At 43.9% G+C, this 16,192-nt stretch overlaps 1 protein-coding gene across 1 annotated transcript; it reads right to left on the bottom strand.

Moving 5' to 3' along the window:
- Positions 1–13,235: 13,235 nt before the first annotated feature.
- LOC137533699 (E3 ubiquitin-protein ligase TRIM11-like) lies at positions 13,236–15,094 on the bottom strand. Its single transcript, XM_068255035.1, has one exon. The coding sequence runs from the start codon at positions 15,092–15,094 to the stop codon at positions 13,532–13,534; it is 1,563 nt and encodes a 520-aa protein (XP_068111136.1). The 3' UTR covers positions 13,236–13,531.
- Between the last annotated feature and the right edge of the window lie 1,098 nt (positions 15,095–16,192).

Genomic DNA, 16,192 nt, shown 5'->3' with positions numbered 1-16,192 from the left:
GTTGAAATTTCTTTGGTGGGCCCCCAGTGTCCCAGTCCGACCCTGCGTGTAAAATTTTTTCCCCAATTATGAGAAGGAAAAAAGTTTGAAAACTCTAAAATTGCTTGGCTCTATAAATCAAGACATTGACAATCTATCCTTCGCCAATCAATCTTCAGCAAAATTTCTTTAAAAACAAAACAAAAAAAACCAGCCACTTCTTATTGACTTAAACAGGAGATCTGATCAGATTTCTTGAATGAAAATAAGAAAAGCTTTCGATATTTCTGTACAACTGATCTTTTTCATCATTTACTGTAGTAAAATTGGATTCTTTCATTGTATTGTTTGTAGCCACCTTTAAATTGATAAAAATGGGGAATTCAATCATATTTCTCACTAAAATAACAAAAAAAAGGTGAGTTTTTTTTTTTATACAGCCAATCATTTTTATCGAGTGTCCATAAAACCGAATCCTTTTTGTATCGTGAGTGGATCACCTTAGAGAAACTTTCAGTTGGGTTGATTATTTTATTTTTTTTTTTTCTAAATGGATGGAAATTTGGAAAGTGATATTTGCTGTTTTTAAAGATTCTCATTCCAGGGCTTTTGTCCTTGCTGTACCATGTGGTGATCTACTGGCCGGAACAAGCATATATTATCAGTGCTGGGCTGTTGGCATGCAGCGGGCTGGTGTCAGGTCACTCACTCATAAACCTGTGAGACCCCTTTTATACTTAAAGAGGAACTCCAGCCTAAACAATCATACTGTCATTAAGTCACATTAGTTATGTTAATTAAAATAGATAGGTAATATAATCTCTTACCCAGCCTGGTTTAAAAGAACAGGCAACTGTTTGTGGTTTTATAGGGGCAGCCATCTTTTTGGTTGAAAGGAGGTGACAGGGAGCATGAGACACAGTTCCAGCTGTCCTGTGTCCTGATCACCCCTCCCAGTTGCTAGGCAACGGGAACAACAACATCAGAAATGAGTTCAGCAGGAACAAACCTCTATGACCAGCAGGGAATTCGGGGAGCAAAAGGTATTTACACTGCAAGCCATCAAAGGAGGCAGCTAGGCAATTTGCATGACAAGTGTATGCAAATTTCTCACCAGCAGAGCAACTCTGAAACTTGCAAAGTTAAGACAGGTCTCTTTTCCAGAGACCTGCAGCACTCAGACCTAAAGAATGGACAAACCGCTGTCATATTTAAAGTAATGCCCATGTTTTCCTATGGCTCAGTTCACACTATACGCGTTTTTCACTGAAAACTTTTTCACAATGCACCGCTATGGAAAAAACGCACACTAACGCACTCTGACGCATACCAACGCATTAATTGTAAAAGGGCCCGGACAGATGTTGGCCTCGCACTCCTGTTTGCATGGCCTACACTGTACAGACTCACTGCTAGCATGCAGGCTAGTGATGCTTTCTGTTGCTATGCGGGGGAGGAGGCCCAATGGAGTGGCTTCTCGGAAGTGACATCATGCAGTTTGTGGAGTGATTGGGGAGAACAAAGCGCTCAGCCGGTGAATGGCGGTAATTGATCGGCCTGGCTGATCGCTGGGCAAGGCACCGGTGGCCGATGTAGACACAGTTCTTGGCAGAGGCAGCTTTTATCGGACGAGTTTCATCTTGCGTGTGTACGAAGCAATCAATACAAGTGAAAAGCATTGCCTCCTAAATGCATGTTGTAACTGGCTAATTTTATAGGAAATCTTAAAGGGGAACTGACGAAAAAGTGTAAAAGATAAAGTACATGTAAACATGTACAAATAAAAAGTACATTTTTCCCCCAGAGTAAAATGATCTGACAGAACCGACAGGTTTAAGAGTAGCCCATATTCTCATGGGGGGCCCTCAAGATTTAAATTATTGATAAAAGCCCTTAGTGAATGGCAGTTGCACCATCCAAGTGCCCCAAAAAAGTGCAGCGAGCAGGGAGGCTGGCCAGCATACTTGTATAAATCCTTTTCAGGGAATGTCTTTATAAAGAACTAGCTGATTGCCCGGCGTTGCCCGGGTATGTATTTGGCTGGTGTTGGCTCCGCCTACTTTTTCTAACCCTAACACACAATTACTCACTGACCAAGTTTGTGAGCTTTGCGGTCTTTGGTATCAATAATCTGCATTGAAATGAAACAAATCTGATTGGGTGTGTGTGGCTCCACCCCCTTTTCTGAATTTGAACCCCAGTCACCCAATAACCAACTGTACCAGGTTTGAGGCCTGTGCCATTAACAGTTCAAGAATGGTAGCAATTAAATATTCCCCTTGAAAAACAACAGGTGAAGTTTGATTCACTTTTGTAGGCTCCACCCACTTTTCTGAATATTAATTTCAGTCACCCAGTGACCAACTGTGCAAAGTTTAAAAACCCTGCCATTAACAGAATGGCTGCAGTTTACATTTTCTCAGTGAAATTTGTATTTGTCTTCACCCACTGATGACCCGGCGTTGCCCGGGTATGTATTTGACTGGTGTTGGCTCCGCCCACTTTCTAACCCTAACGCACAAACACTCAATGACCAAGTTTGTGAGCTTTGGGGTCCTTGGCATCAATAATTTGTATATTTCCATAGAAATTAAACAAATCAGATAGGCTGTTTGTGGCTCCACCCCTCTCCAGCATTTGAACCCCAGTCAACCAATGACCAACTGTAGCAGGTTTGAGGCATCTGCTATTAACAGTGTAAAAATGGCAGCAATTTAAATATTCCACTTGCAAATCAACAGGTGAATTTTGATTGGCTACTATAGGCTCCACCCACTTCCCTGAATATTAATCTCAGTCACTCAGTGACCATCTGGGCAAAGATTGGGAACCCTGAAATAAACAGAAGGGCTGCAGTTTAGACTTTTCCAGTGAAATTTGTTTTTGACTCCGCCCACTTTTTGTAACCTGGACACAAAGTCTAAATGCCCAAGTTTGTGAGTTTTGGGGTCCTTGGCATCAATAATTTGTATTTTCCCATTAAATGAAACAAATCTGATTCACTGTTTGTGGCTCTGTCCCCTTTTCTGAATTTGAACCCCAGTGACCCAATGACCAACTGTGCCAGGTTTGAGGCTTGTGCCATTAACAGTGCAAAAATGGCAGCAATTTTAATATTCTCCTTGAAAAGTGACATGTGATTTTTGATTGGCATTTTTAGGCTCCACCCACTTTTCTGAATATTAATCCCAGTCACCCGGTAACCAGCTATGCTAAGTTTGAGAACCCTGCCATTAACAGTGAAGACGGGCTGCAGTTTACAATGTCCCAGAAAAATCTGTTTTTAACTCCACCCACTTTTTGTAACCTTGACACACAGTCACTACTCAATGACCAAGTTTGTGAGCTTTTGGGTTCCTGGCATCAAAATTGTGCTAATATAAGCAGTTTATCCAGCAAAGAAATCTGGCTGTTTTTGGCTCCGCCCCTTTACTGAATTTGAACCCCAAACACTTAAAGGGAACCTGAAGTGAGTAAAATTATTTAAAATAAACACATGACGTCGCTGCAAATGAATATTACATACTTACCTCACTGTCAGTTCCTCTCAGAAGCTCACCATTTTCTCCTTACAGTGATCACTTCCAGTTCTGACAATATTTTGTCAGAACTGAAATATACCAGTTGCTGTCAGTTATATATCAGCAGCTGTCAGTTACAACTGAATGTACAAGGTAATGTCCATGTTTCCCTATGGCTCAAGTGAGCGATATTACAGTTTAACAGTGTGATGAGCAGGAAGCTGTTATGGGGTAATGGCCATTTTTAAAATGGAGGACGGAGAATTCCATTGATCACAGTGGACAAATGGGACACGGGAGAGGAGAAAGAGATTGGGGAGTAGACTGCACGGGAGGTAAGTATGACCTGTGCATGTTTATTTTGACTTTTTATTTTCAGTTCAGGTTCTCTTTAACGACCGACTGTAGCAGGTTTGAGGCCTCTGCTATTAACAGTGCGAGAATGGCTGCAGTTTCAACATTCCCCTTGAAAATCAATAGGTGAATTTTGATTGGCTCTTGTAGGCTCCACCTACTTTTCCGAATATTAATTCTAGTCACCCAGTGACCAACTGTGTGAAGTTTGAGAACCCTGCCATTAACAGTGTAAGAAAAGCTGCAGTTTACATTTCCCCATGTAAAAAGTTAGTTGTTTTTGGCTCTGCCCACTATTTCTAATCTTGACATACAGTCACTTAATGACCAAGTTTATGAGCTTTGGCATCAATAAGTTGCATTTCACCATTGAAATTAAACAAATCTGATTGGCTGTTTTTGGCCCGCTCCTTTCAGAATTTAATCCCCAGTCTCCCAGTGACTGACTGTAGCAGATGTTAGGCCTCTGCCATTAAGAGTGCATTAATGTCAGCAATGTAAATATTCCCCTTGAAAATCAAAAGGTGAATTTTGATTGGCTGCTGTAGGCTCCACCCACTTTTCTGAATATTAGTCCCAGTCACCCAGTGGCCAACTGTGTCACGTTTGAGAACCCTGCCAATAACAGAATGGCTGAAATCAATCTAACAAATCTGATTGGCTGTTTGTGGCTTCACCCCTATAGTGAATTTGGACCCCAGTCACCCAATGACTGACTGTATCAGGTTTGAGGCCTCTGCCACTAACAGTGTAAGAATGGTAGCAATGTGAATATTCCCCTTGAAAATCAATAGGTTCATTTTGATTGGCTGTTGTAGGCTCCACCCACATTTCTGAATATTCATCCCAGTCACCCAGTGGCCAATTGTGTAAAGTTTGGGAACCCTGCAATGTAAAAAATGAAGTTGTTGGCACTGCCCACTTTTTCTAACCTTGACATACAGTCACTCAATTATCAAGTTTATCAGCTTTGGGGTCCTTGGTATCAATACTTTGTATATTCCCATTGAAAAATAAACAAATCTGGCTGTTTGTGGCTCCGCCCCCTTCCTGAATTTGGACCCTAGTCACCCAGTGTCCAACTGTACCAGGTTTGAGGCATCTGCTTTTACCAGTATAAGAGAATGGTAGCAGATGAAATATTCCCTTTGAAAATCAAAAGGTGAATTTTTATTGGCTGTTGTAGGCTCCACCCACCTTCCAAAATCTTAATCTCAGTCACCCAATGACCAACTGTGCAAAGTTTGAGAACCCTGCCATTAACGGTGTAAGAAGGGTTGCAGTTTATATTTTCCCAGTAAAAGTTGTTTTGGCTCCACCCACTTTTTGTAACCTTGACACACAGTAACTCAATGACCAAGTTTGTGAGCTTTCAGGTTCCTGGCATCAAAAATGTGTGCATGGAAGCAGTTTATCCACTAAGGAAATCTGATTGGCTGTATGTGGCCCCGCCCCTTTAGTGAATTTGGACCCCAGTTACCCAATGACCGACTGTAGGAAGTTTGAAGCCTCTGCCATTAACAGTGTAAGAATAGCAGCAGTTTAAATATTCCCCTTGAAAATCAATAGGTGAATTTTGATTGGCTGTTGTAGGCTCCACCCATTTTCTTGAATCTTAATCGCATTCACCCAGTGACCAAGTGTGGCAAGTTTGAGAACCCTGCGATTAACAGTCTAAGAATGGCTGCAGTTTACATTTTCCCATTTAAAATGAACGGCTGAAATTTGATTGGCTGTTTTATGCTCCGCCCACTTTTCCTGGATTTGTAACCTCGGTCACCAAGTGACCAACTGTGCCAAGTGTGGGGACTTTGGCTTGATTACTGTGAGAATGGCAGCCTTTTACATTTTTTCCATTGACTTGAATGGGTGGAATCTGATTGGCTGTTTGTAGCTCCGCCCACATGTGCAGGGGGGCCGCGAGACCCCCAGAACCTATCATCCCAGGTAGTAAGGGATCTGTGTACCAAGTTTCGTTCAAATCGGTCAAGCGGTTTTCGCGTGATCGCGGCACATACACACACACACACACACATACACACACACACACACACACACATACATCCGATTTTATATATATAGATTAATGCATGCCATGCACTGATGAGGATCAAACAATCCGAAACAGTCTGTATGCATGTTGGATTATTATGGCTCTGTACACATTAACAAGCTGACACATCATTGCATTCCAGAGGTTCTGGAGGTGTGGCTAGCGTACAGGGACAACAATGGTTAATTTGCATATATTCAGCAGTTATGCACTGGGAGACATCTCAAAGCTCACTCCAACCTGAATTATCGCAAATTCTTTCTGTTTTAGGAAAGCAAACTTTTGTTTTTTTTTATAAAGAATAAAGGCCATGCTGAGAATGCCCCCATGAAGAGATGGGCTAGTCCAAAACTTGTCCGATTTCTACTACTTACTGTAAGTGACAGCAACTTAGGAGAAAAGTAATTTATGGCTCATTTTACTCTGGAAGAAACATACTACTTATTTGTATGTGTTTACATATAATTTAAACTTTACACTTTATCGCCATAGTGCCCCTTTAAGTGAACTATGTGGCCAGTTTCTTACCTGGGACGACTTCCAGCTCCCAGATTCCTTCCTTCCTCATTCCACGCTGCTCTGTTCCTCTGCTACCTCCCGCTAAACGCTGCCCTGTGCCTCCTCCATCGCGCTCCTGTGGCTGGCAGAGTTCAATGCTTGAGCAGGAAGTAAAAATTGCTACTACTTGCAACAAGAGCGTGCAGTCGAGGGGGCGTGCGGCCGTTTATGCGCAGTAGCCGGCGACTGGCCAAGTCCTCCAGCTTTCAAAGGGGGCAGCGAAGGAACAAAGCAGATGGGGATGGTGGTGAGGGACCAGGAGGACTTCAGGGGGCTGGAGGAAGCCCCAGAAAAGGAACTGGCTGCCTAACTCCCCCCTTAAATTGAACCATAGATGAAGCACCCTCATGTATTTTACCATATACAGTATATCAGTGGGAACATTAGAGAAAACACCTACCCTGCTCTCTGTTACATTCTCGTGTCCCTAGTGTAGCCAGGTGTCACCTGTGTGGCCAGCAGCCTTTACTCACCTCCCAGGCTCCAGTAATGAGCAGCTCAAACCCCCTCCGCTCTGGCTGGCATCCTCGCTCACACTGCTGTTAAAGTGGTCTGAAAGTCAGCATTTGTACTTTGCTCTAAAAGTTTCCTCACAGCTAGAAAACTGCAATCCCAGAAAAAAATTCTATCATCACTGAAATGGTTAAACAATGTATTTTCTCCTGCTATTCAGATTCGAATCTGCATCCAAACTGGAGATAACAGTATCTTTTTACTTGTTAAACACAAATGTATCAACACTGGAATGTAAACAATCACTTTCTGAGAATCTGTCGCTGCTTCAGGCACACACACAGTTCAGAATAGCTCATTAGAAGGTTTTAACATGTAATAAAAAGCAGTTATATTAGAAAAAGAATAAAATGCAATGCCAGCTTTCAGGGCAAGATAAACTACACTTTGGAAACTTGTAATTTGTAAACAGACAATATTAGATGTGCACAAAAGCAACTATGATAACTGTATGAGTAATAAAAATTAGGAAAACACATTTGTATTGAATGTTATCTCAGAGTTTCAGACCACTTTAAGTTCCGGGTCGCAGCTTGATGACGTCATCAAGCTGGGACCCGACACTTAAAGGGAACCTAAATTGAGAAGAATAATGATTTTTCCTTTTAAAATAATACCAGTTGCCTGACTCTCCTGCTGATCCTGCGTTTCTAATACTTTTAGCCACAGCCACTCAACAAGCATGCAGATCAGGTGCTCTGACTGAAGTCAGACTGGATTAGCTGCATGCTTGTTTCAGGTGTGCGATTCAGCCACTACTGCAGCCAAAGAGATCAGCAGGACTGCCAGGCAACTGGTATTGTTTAGAAGGAAACATCCATATCCCTCTCAGTTAAGGTTCCCTTTAAAGAGACTCTGAAGCCAATAAAAATAGCACTTTTTATTTACCACTCCTCTTCTGCGATATCAGCTAAGATGAATCGCTGCATTCCCGCGGAAAAACAAGGTTTGTAACCTCCTGAACTCCTGGGGCAAAAATCGACTTTCAAAGTTGTGGCTTTTGCTGCCTGGGGAGGCAGAGCTTTGGGCTGTAGCTCTGCCTCCAGTACAGTCAGTCAGCGCTGATCGCCGCCTCTCCCCGCCCCTCTGTCTTCTTTCACTGAGAGGGGCGGGGAGAGGCGACGATCAGTGCTGATTGACTAAACTGGAGGCAGAGCTACAGCCCAAAGCTCTGCCTCCCCAGGAAGCAATGGGGGATTTTTGCTCCAAGGATTTCAGGGGGGCTAAAGACCTTGTTATGCTGCGGGAATGCAGTGATCCATCTTAACTGATATTGAAGAAGAGGCTATCACCTGTCACTGTCCTCTGCCCCCCTCCTCCAGTGGCATGTCCGCCCCCCCCCCACCCCCCTTTACTTCTGCCGCCGCATTCTCCCTCTTCCCTGCACTGAACATTGGGGAAGGATAAAGGCAGCGCGCACAGACTCACCTAATAATGGTTCCAGGCGCTGCAGTTCCCTTCTATCTTCTCTGCACTGCCGCTAGCAGTAGTGCAGAGAATAGATGGGAACGGCAGCACTTAGATCCATTAGTAGGGGAGTCTGTGCCTGCTGCATGTATTCCTCCCTGCTGTGCACAGAGTCAGTACGGGGGGGATGCGGGGGATTCTTGAGCCGGAGGACACAAAATGGCCACTGCAAGGACCAGGATTATCCATTATTAAAATTGAAAAGTATCTAAAATCCAAAATGTAGACAATGCAATACATATGTTATGTAAGTAGAGCAGGTATTTATCTACTCATATATGTGTTTTTTTTGTTTTTGTTTGGGGGGGGGGGGGGTGCATATTATGGCTAATAGTTGCTCTTTAACCACTTTACCCCCAGGCGTACGGATTTCTCCGGCCCTTTTTCCATCCTTTTACCACCAGGGACGGAGAAATCCGCGCTCCCGCCGCTGCCCGCGCTCCCGCTCGCTCATGCGCACACTCCCGCTCGCATGCACGCCGCCGCCCGCTCGCCCGGAGATCAATGAACGGGAAAAAACATTCCCGTTCGTTGATCTAAGCCCCGCAATAATCAGCTGCTTCTCCGAGAAGCAGCGCGATCATTGTGAAAAAAAAAATTACCAGCCTCATAGCACTTCCTGCAAGCGTCCTTTCAAATACATTAGTTTTACACAAAAAATTAACTCATTACCTCCCACACTCCCCAATTTTTTTTTTTGTAATTAAAAAAAAAAAATTACAATTAAAAAAAATACATAAATAGTTACCTTAGGGACTGAACTTTTTAAATATTTATGTCAAGAGGGTATAACACTGTTACTTTATAAACTATGGGCTTGTAATTAGGGATGGACGCAAAACTCAAAAAAATGCGCCTTTATTTCCAAATAAAATATTGGCGCCAAACATTGTGATAGGGACATAATTTAAACGGTTTTATAACCGGGACAAATGGGCAAATAAATTTCATGAGTTTTAATTACAGTGGCATGCATTATTTAAAAACTATAAAGGCCGAAAACTGAAAAATAATACATTTTTTCCCACTTCTTTTCCTATTTTCCCATTAAAACACATTTAGAATAAAATAATTCTTGGCATAATGTCCCACCTAAAGAAAGCCTAATTGGTGGTGAAAAAAACCAAGATATAGTTCATTTCATTGTGATAAGTAATGATAAAGTTATAGACGAATGAATGGAAGGAGCGCTGAAAGGTGAAAATTGCTCTGGTGCTCAAGGGGTAGAACCCCTCAGTGGTGAAGTGGTTAAAGGAAACCAGAGATAAAGAATTAAAAGTTAGTTATACATACCTGGGGCTTCCCGCAGCTCCAGAAACCCTGATCGCTCCCACGCCGCGGTCTTCAGCCTTCTCCGTTCGCCGCACCGGCTCACGGACTTCCAGGGGGCATGGCCAGTCTACGCAAGTGAAGTGCGCTCCTTGCGTATCTCTCTAGCAGCCGCTGGAGAGGTACGCAAGGAGCGCACTTCAGCTACGCCTTGACTGGCCAGTCGGCTGAAGTCACGGGAGCCGGTGCGGCGAACGGGGAAGGCTGAGGACCGTGGCGTGGGAGCGATCAGGGTTTCTGGAGCTGCGGAAAGCCCCAGGTATGTATAACTAACTTTTAATTCTTTAACTCTGGTTCTCTTTAAGGCTAAAACAACCCACAGGCTGAAGTGGTAATGCAGAAATGTGTATGTGGCTATCAATCATGGCCTCAATTCTGGTAGCTATGAGAGAAAAATATTTTTTTTTTTTTTTTGTAGGTAAAATACCTCCTGTGGTATTTTCCTCTCTTTTTTAGCAATTCTGAAAGATTTGTGAGGAAAAACTTGCAATATTTCAGCAGTAAGCATGCAGTGAATAAATAGTTGTATTCTTTAATTGTCTTCCATGAGTTAGGATAGTCTTTGGAAGATTTTTTTTTTCCTTGAGAAGGGGGGGGGGGAGGGGGGGGGAGGGAAGGTGTATTTGATGATGTAGCAACCTATGAAAAGTATGTTTATAGGCATCCCTTATTAAAAATAAATCTTTTACATCTGTAAATCTATTACACAGCCTGAATAGAAACCACTAAAAACTGCAAAATGCATACAAATTGACTTTACCTCCAGGTACAGGCAGGTCTTACACTGATCTGTAAATTATGTGCTAACATGTCCCCTAATTTCCATGAGAATAGCTATTAATACAAATTACCTCACATATTACCTCATGAGGTAAAACATAACTAAAACCTACCAGAATTGCTAAATGACGTTACTTCATGAGGTAAATTATCGCACATGAGGTAATTTGTTTGAAAACCGGAATTGAGTTGATTATGTGGAAAACGGACGCGTGCTTCAGAAATCTGCAGCGTGCAATCCATGCTTTTTCTGCATCACACTGCAATTGCGAATTTGCATTCAATGGAAATGATTTAATTGACATGCATTGCTTTCAGTTTGTACGTAAATAATCGCATTGCGAATTCACACTTAGTGGTAACAGGCCCTTAGGCCCCATTCCCACTTGCAAAACGCTAGCGCTTTTGCTAGCGTGATTAAAATGAAAAAATCGGCATCCACCCTTAGTGATTTTTTTTTGCGATCACAATTAGCACTTCTATAGCACTAAACGCGGTCGCCTGGAAATCGCCTGAAAATGGTGCAGGATACAAATTTACGCTTGCCGACTTGCGTTAATCGCCGGCGATTAACGCGAATCGCCCAAGTGAGAACGAGCCCATAGGGAATTATGGCACTAGCGCTTTAAAAAGCGATAGCACTTGAGCATTTTGCCGAAATCGCCGGCAAAACGCTCAGATGTGAACGGGAAGAGAACCTGAACTGAAAATAAAGTCAAAATAACCATACACAGGTCATACTTACCTCCTGTGTAGTCTACTCCTCAATCTCTTTCTCCTCTCCTGCATCCCATTCGTCCACTGTGATCAATGGAATTCTCCGCCCTCCATTTTACAAATGGCCATTACCCCATAACAGCTTCCTGGTCATCACACTGTTACACTGTAATATCACCCACTTGAGACATAGGGAAACATGGACATTACCTTGCACATTCAGTTGTAACTGACAGCTGCAGATATATAACTGACAGCAACTGGTATATTTCAATTCTGACAACATAATGTCAGAACTAGAAGGGATCACTATAAGAAGAAAATGGTGAGCCTCTGACAGGAACTGACGGTGAGGTTAGTATGTAATATTCATTTGCAGCTATGTCATCTGTTTATTTTAAATAATTTGTCTTGCTGGTCCAGTGACGAGGAGGAGGGAGCAGAAGAGTGCACCTCCTACTATATGCTGGTCAAAGCAGCCATGACCTGGGTCATATTAGGACTGAGTAGTGAATGCTTGCTTAACTTGCCTTTGCTGTGTTACACATGAGCATATATCCATTAAGAGCAGGCATGTCCAAAGTCCAGCCCGGGGGCCTAATGCGGCCCACCAAGCCGTTTCTGTGCCAGCAGCAATAACAGCAACTGATTAGCAGCAGCCACTGTGCTAACTGCGCACGGTATATGGGTTATTCCATGGGAATGTTTTGACATGTCACAGGAACAGTGTACCTAATGGCAATCAGCAAACATTGTGTGTAATTTCTCTAGTTTGGCCCCCTAGCACCCTCAAGAATGATATTATGGTCATTGGCCTGAAAAGTTTGGTATGCCCTGATATAGAGGTGTGTGTCACTCCTGTGTTAGTCGCTCTGCAGTGCAGCATCATCGCATTACAGAGCTATACCGGATAAACATAGCAGTACAAACCTTAAGGTGGCCACACACGATACAATAAAATGATCCGATTTTACAAGTAATTCGATAAAAATGATCATATCTCTCAAAAAAATCGAAAGCTTTTTTTTTTCATTCAACTGAAAAATCCGATCGAATTTCCCATTTTTATTTAAATCGATCCAGAATGCCAGATATTTCTCTTCAATTTCTACTAAAGATTGTATGGTGTGTGTTGGATTGTTAATTTATTACTATACACACCCTAGCAATTTTCTCTGAGTTTCCAATCATTTTTATCATAATTGGGGAAAAATTGAACGTAGGTGTGTGGTACATTGGTCAGATTTTTGAAATGTTACAATCAGTCAGAAAAATTGATTGCAATTCTTAAATTGAACAGATATGTAAAAAATTGTATGGTGTGTGGCCACCTTAACCCCCTTGGCAGTATGAAAAATACCGCCAGGGGGAAGCGCAGCAGTTTTTTTTAATTTTTTTTTTTTAAAACACTCGCTACATGATAGCCGCTGCTCAGCGGCATCCCCCTGCCCGCTTCGATCGCCTTCGGCGATCTCCGATCAGGAAATCCCGTTCAAAGAACGGGATTTCCTGGAGGGCTTCCCCGTCGCCATGGCGACGGGGCGGGATGACGTCACCGACGTCAGCGACGTCGGGACTTCATTGGGACTCCGGATCCAACCCTCGGCGCTGCCTGGCACTAATTGGCCAGGCAGCGCACGGGGTCTGGGGGGGGGGGGCCGCGCGCCGCACCGGATAGCGGCGATCGGGCGCGCGGCGGCGGCGATCGGGGTGCTGGCGCAGCTAGCAAAGTGCTAGCTGCGTCCAGCAAAAAAAAAATATTATTTAAATCGGCCCAGCAGGGCCTGAGCGGCACCCTCCGGCGGCTTACCCCGTGTCACACACGGGGTTACCGCTAAGGAGGTTAAGGAAGCGTCTGAAGGCCCCCTTCCCCCCCTCCCCTGCTGGATGCAGTCAGTAAATATTTATATTCATGAGTAAAGGTTCCTGTTTATTTGCTTTATAACATTTATTTATGTTGTAATATGAAACACAAATATACTGTAAGATAAAGAGACATAATTAATTTCATGTTACATGTTTCTTATCACAGGCAGCACATCGCTGGAAGTAATACAGAGCATAGAGATTATTATCAGTTACAGATAAAGAAATACAATTATAATATAATGTGACAATAAATGAGGATTTCAGGATATAATTATTCAGGACAGAAACCAGGAACTGTCCCTGGAAATCACAGACAGCTAGTAATAACTGGCAGGACAATCAGCCAATCACGAATTCACAATCCCTGTGATGTCACCAGTGGGCGGAGCTCTCACACCCCCTGACTCCCCCCAGATATCTTTATATAACCTGCCGTATCCCATACACCTAACCCAGCATGGAGGGGTTCAGTGAAGGTGGTAATAACTGTATGGAGGTGTCTGATGGGGTCACACAGGGCATCAAAGGAGATCTGCCCGGCCTCATAATCCACATATATCCTGACTCTATCACTGGGGATCCCATCAGGTAACAGGATCTGATTCCTGTCATGTATCACTGAGTACTGATCACCCCCCCTGTCCAAACCCCAGGACTTGTTATTATATCCAATCTGTGACTGCTCTCCATTCCTTTCTATACTGGGGTAACACATCCCGACTGTCCAGAAATCTGATCCCCCAACATCCACTTCCCAGTAATGTCGCCCTGAGGAGAAACTCCGGCTGCTCAATACCTGATAATAACCCTGAAATCTCTCTGCTGTTTCTGGGCGGTTCTGCTCTATATGTGACCAGGATGCAGTTTTCCTGTCATCTGATATATGTAGATCATTACTAGCTGTGTTTACATCCAGTAATATGTCTGCAGGCTTTCCATAGATTGCCTCAGTTACCCCAGACATGATATTAGCCAGTCCTGTGTGTAATGTGTGTGAGATGCCGGCCACATCCAGATCCCTTCCATCATGGAGCTGCTTATCATGTCTGTCCTCCGTGTCACACAAGTCACCTGTGTGTGATTCCTGTAAGACAGTCAGTGGATCAGTCATGTTACACAGCTCCTCAATGTGACGCATCTTCCTGGACAGCTCCTCCTTCTTTATCTCCAGCTGCCCGATGATGTCATCATAGCATTGTACCCGCCTTGTGATGTCACTCAGGACTCTCTTCTCCAGCTCCTCCAGCCGTCTCCTGAGGTCTCTAAACAGGGCAGTGACTCTCTCTGCTTCAGCAGCTGCTTTTTCTTGTGCTTTTCTCCTGAGTTCCTCCAGACTCTGGACTCTTTTCTCAGCCTCCTCTGTCTCTGCCATCAGTTTCTGCAGATCATTCCTCAGCTTCTTCTTCTTCTTCTCAGAGGCCTCCTGTAGTGTCTCCACCTGGTGTCCCCGATGTTCTCCAGCCAGAGTGCAGGTCACACAGACACAGGCAGCATCCTCAGTGCAGTAATACTCCAGGATCTTCTTATGGACGGAGCATTTCCTGGTCTCCGGGGAGGTGGTGGGGGCACATAAAACGTGTTCTGGTGCCTTGCTGTGGGCTCTCAGGTGTTTATCACACAGAGAAGCGTCACACAGCAGACAGGACATAACAGCAGGTACAGGAGAGTCCACACAGTAAGTACAATGGACTCCGGCCTCCTCCTGATCTGACTGAGTAGTCAGGAAACGCTCTGCTATGTTCCTCAGAGCAATGTTCCTCTGTAGTCCAGGCCGCTCCTTGTACTTCTCTCTACATTCAGGACAGGAATAACCTGCAGACCCCTCCTGTGAGTCCAGCACACGATCAATACAGACCCGGCAGAAGTTGTGACCACATCTCAGGCTTACAGGATCTGTATAAATGGTCAGACAGACGGGACACTCCAGCTCCTCGGTCAGAATAGCAGACGCCATCGCTGGCAGCAGGACAGGAAACGAAAGTGAAAGTCTCTGTTTCTCGGAATCCAGAACAACCAGTAACTTATTATGTGCCTGTGGGAGGGGTGAGGTGAAAAGTGCAAATCCAGACCTGTCTAAAACATCTATTCCTCTCTCTGTCTATCTGTCTTTTTTCTTTCTGTCCATCCATCTGTCTCTGTCTATCAGGAAGATGAGGGAAGCAGCTGTGACCCCTCAAACACTCCTCACTGCCACCACTAGCTGTTGCTAGAAACGTCCACTCTGCGGTCGAGTGCTCATGCAATCCGCGTTTTCGTATTTGGGTCAGCTTTGCGCTTTAGGCCGAATACAGGAACGCCACGCACGCACAATTGCAATCTTACACTGTAGTGAAGCAAAGCCACTAACAGTCGTTCCGAACGATACTGTTAGCCACTCTGCTGTCGAGCTACTCGCACTGGCGTTTTCGTACGTTGGGTCAGCTGCGCGCTTTAGGCTGACGTATGACAAACGCCCCACACACAATGCAATTACAATCTTATATGGTAGGGTTGCTCAAACATACAATCAGGCATGGACTTATACGCAGTTACACTTCAGTCTCTTCTAGGCTATGAGTGTTAGTTTAGTACAGCAGAAGTCAAACTTGTTAAATAACGATTTAATATTCCAGGAAAAAAGTGGAACAATGCAGAAAATCTATATATATAAAATCGTGTGTATGTGTGTGCGCGAGCGCCACGATCACGCAAAAACGGCTTGACCGATTTGAACGAAACTTGGTATACAGATCCCTTACTACCTGGGATGATATGTTCTGGAGGTCCCGCGGCCCTCCTGCACACTTGGGCGGAGCTACAAACAGCTAATCAGATTCCACCCATTCATGTCAATGGAAAAAATGGAAAAGACTGCCATTCTCATAGTAATCAAGCCAGAGTCCCCACACTTGGCACAGTTGGTCACTTGGTGACCATGTTTCCAAACCCAGGAAAAGTGGGCGGAGCATAAAACAGCCAATGAAATTGCAGCCATTTATTTTAATTGGGAAAATGTAAACTGCAGCCAATCTTAGACTGTTAATCGCAGGGTTTTCAAACTTGGCACACTTGG

This window comes from Hyperolius riggenbachi, chromosome 9 (genome assembly GCF_040937935.1).
Source record: "Hyperolius riggenbachi isolate aHypRig1 chromosome 9, aHypRig1.pri, whole genome shotgun sequence".
NCBI lineage: Eukaryota > Metazoa > Chordata > Amphibia > Anura > Hyperoliidae > Hyperolius > Hyperolius riggenbachi.
Note: the sequence above shows the minus strand (reverse complement) of the source record. Positions and strands in the feature narration are given on the sequence as shown.

What these genes read in the sequence shown, in the direction of transcription:
- LOC137533699 (XM_068255035.1), bottom strand. Translation starts at nt 15,094, where the DNA reads ATGGCGTCTGCTATTCTGACCGAGGAGCTGGAGTGTCCCGTCTGTCTG.